This window comes from Monoraphidium neglectum, assembly GCF_000611645.1.
Source record: "Monoraphidium neglectum strain SAG 48.87 unplaced genomic scaffold scaffold06320, whole genome shotgun sequence".
In the NCBI taxonomy this organism is placed as follows: domain Eukaryota; kingdom Viridiplantae; phylum Chlorophyta; class Chlorophyceae; order Sphaeropleales; family Selenastraceae; genus Monoraphidium; species Monoraphidium neglectum.
Genome location: NW_014007318.1, coordinates 1 through 2,327, shown reverse-complemented (window position 1 = coordinate 2,327; position 2,327 = coordinate 1). Strand labels below are relative to the sequence as shown.

At 65.2% G+C, this 2,327-nt stretch overlaps 1 protein-coding gene across 1 annotated transcript; it reads right to left on the bottom strand.

Moving 5' to 3' along the window:
- Positions 1-54: 54 nt before the first annotated feature.
- Positions 55-266, bottom strand: MNEG_16395 (hypothetical protein; the record flags this gene model as incomplete). Its single annotated transcript, XM_014035135.1, has 1 exon — positions 55-266. A coding segment is annotated over one exon (212 nt), but the record flags the coding sequence as incomplete, so codon positions are not given.
- Positions 267-2,327: the final 2,061 nt, after the last annotated feature.

The window sequence follows — 2,327 nt, the reverse complement described above, 5'->3', positions numbered from 1 at the left end:
CCCCCGCCCCCGCGGCCGCGGCCCCAGCGTCGTCGCGCCGCCAGCGGCGCGGACGAGCGACTGGATCGCGTCGATCTGATCGGCGATCGCGGAGAGCGCGGCCTCGTCTTCAGCGGGCGTCGCGTCGGGGGCGGTGAGCTGTTCCATGGACCCTATCATGAGGAAGATCGCGTTCAGCAGCGCCGTCTGCGCGCGCGCCCTGTCGCGCTTGGCGGTCTCCTCCGCCAGCTGGGCCTTGCGGTGGTCGAGCTCCCCTTGCAGCTTGCCTGCACGGACGCCGCAAGCGGGGGTGGGGGGAGAGTGTGATGAGTTTGAAGGTCGCGCTGAATGTGGGAAGCCTCAAGTGATAGCAGGGGAGAGGGGGGGCGTGTTGGGGGTTTGAAAGGCGCGCATCCAACCGCTAACCCCCTCAACCCACACACACACACACACACACACACGCACACATGTGTGTGCAGACACGCACGCGCACACAAACAATCACACCGCATGCCACATGCGACACACGCACACAATCACAAGCACGCACGCGCGCGCGCACACACATACACACACACACGCACACACACGCACACACAGAATCCTGCTCTTTGTCCCACTCACTGATGACGTCACGCAGTCGCTTCTTCTTTTTGGGCCCCCCGGGGGTTGCCCCATTGGCCGGCGGCTTGGGAGAGGGTGCGTCCTCATGCAAGCAGGGCCCTGCCTCCTCGTCTTCCACAAAGCAGCCGCCGCCGTCAGCGCCAACGAAATCGTCCCCCCTGCGGGTTGCGGGATTGTGCCCGCGAGGAGTGCTCGGCAGCGCCGCGGCGACGAGTGCGCGAGTTCGCACAAGAGCCAGGTGATCAGTGGGTACGGGAATCAAGCGGTCGCGCGTGACTGCTCACCCCCTCGATTGAGCGAGCCCCATGTGTCACGCGGAGGGTTCCATAAGCCGCGCCGCCTGGGCCGTGCGGACGCCGCGACGCGCGGCAGGCGGCGCGTGTATTGGGGACTGCGCCTCTAGCAACGCCGCGGGGCCTGCGGTGGCGGAGGGGTCCGATGGGGTGTTCGCGCGGCAGCTGTATCGGCACGCTTGGCATGGCGCGTTCGCAGTCAGATGGTTTTTGGCTGCTATGAGCTGCATGTCCGGCGGCCAGCACGAGCACTGCCCAAAGGGCACGTCCGGCCAATGCTTGGGTGGCGCGTGGGTCGTGCCGCACCGATATAGACTCCTCCGCAGTCCTGCCGGCTCCACGTAACGCGCTGAGGCTAGTTATCGGGATCAAGGCGCTATAAGGAGCTGAAGCGCTCTGCGCGGTGTGGCCGCTGGGGGTGCACGGGGCATTGGTGAGTTGGGGTTAGACTAGTCCACGGCACTCGAACTTGTTCGGATCGCATTATAGATCACGTTTCTGTTTCCCTCCACCATCAGATTATGACACCCCTGCGTCACTGCTCGCATTCTACTGGTAATATCTGTGATCATACCATACGCGGCCGAAGACACGCGACATTAATCCATTTATTGACCGTATTTTGAACAATGTTATCTTGGATTTGCAGTGACTGACTCCAAGCGCCTTCGTAGAACTGCGCCACTCTCCACAGCTCCTGGAGCCGCTATACGTCGGCACACAGACATGACGGACGATGAAATACAGCTTTTGACCCCTGAAACAGCGCCTGCCGCGGTCGTGGCGCGTGCGATCGAGGCGATAGGCCAGGCGAGCGGCGCCAGGCAGCACGCGCTCGATGACGCTGAGTAATTTCGTCAGGCACAAGGAACATGTCGCAGGCCGTCCCGCAGCACACACCCCACGCATGTGCGCGCGCACCGACCTACCAATCAGCCGCACGCACGACCAGCGGCCCGCTCACGCGAGCACGTCGCGCGCGCGTGTCGCCCCGTCGCGTCATGACGGAGCGCCGCGCGCGCGCCAAACCGCGCGACCACGCACCACCCCGCGTCGCCCGCGCCCCTCTACTCTCGGCCAACCCCGCAGGCTTTCTCGACCGACCCCTATATGTCACTCTTCTTGGTACGGCCCCACATGAGGCCCCGCCTCTTCGCCGCCCTGGCGCGCCTGGTGATCTGGCGGGCCCGCGCCGAGCCCTGCCTGTACGTGGCTGCAGGGGGCGACGCCGTCGCCGTCGTCACTTCCCAAGAGGCGAGCGGGGCGTGGCCGGTTACATGGGGGCACACGCGGTTGCCGGGGGCCAAAGGCAGTGGTGGCTCACCCAGGGAACCAGGATGTGGGGCAGGTCCGGGGGGTTTTCAGTGCGCGCGCTTCGAAAGTTCGACACATCGCCTTTTTCGCGGCCCGCCCCTCCCGCCCTTCCCACCC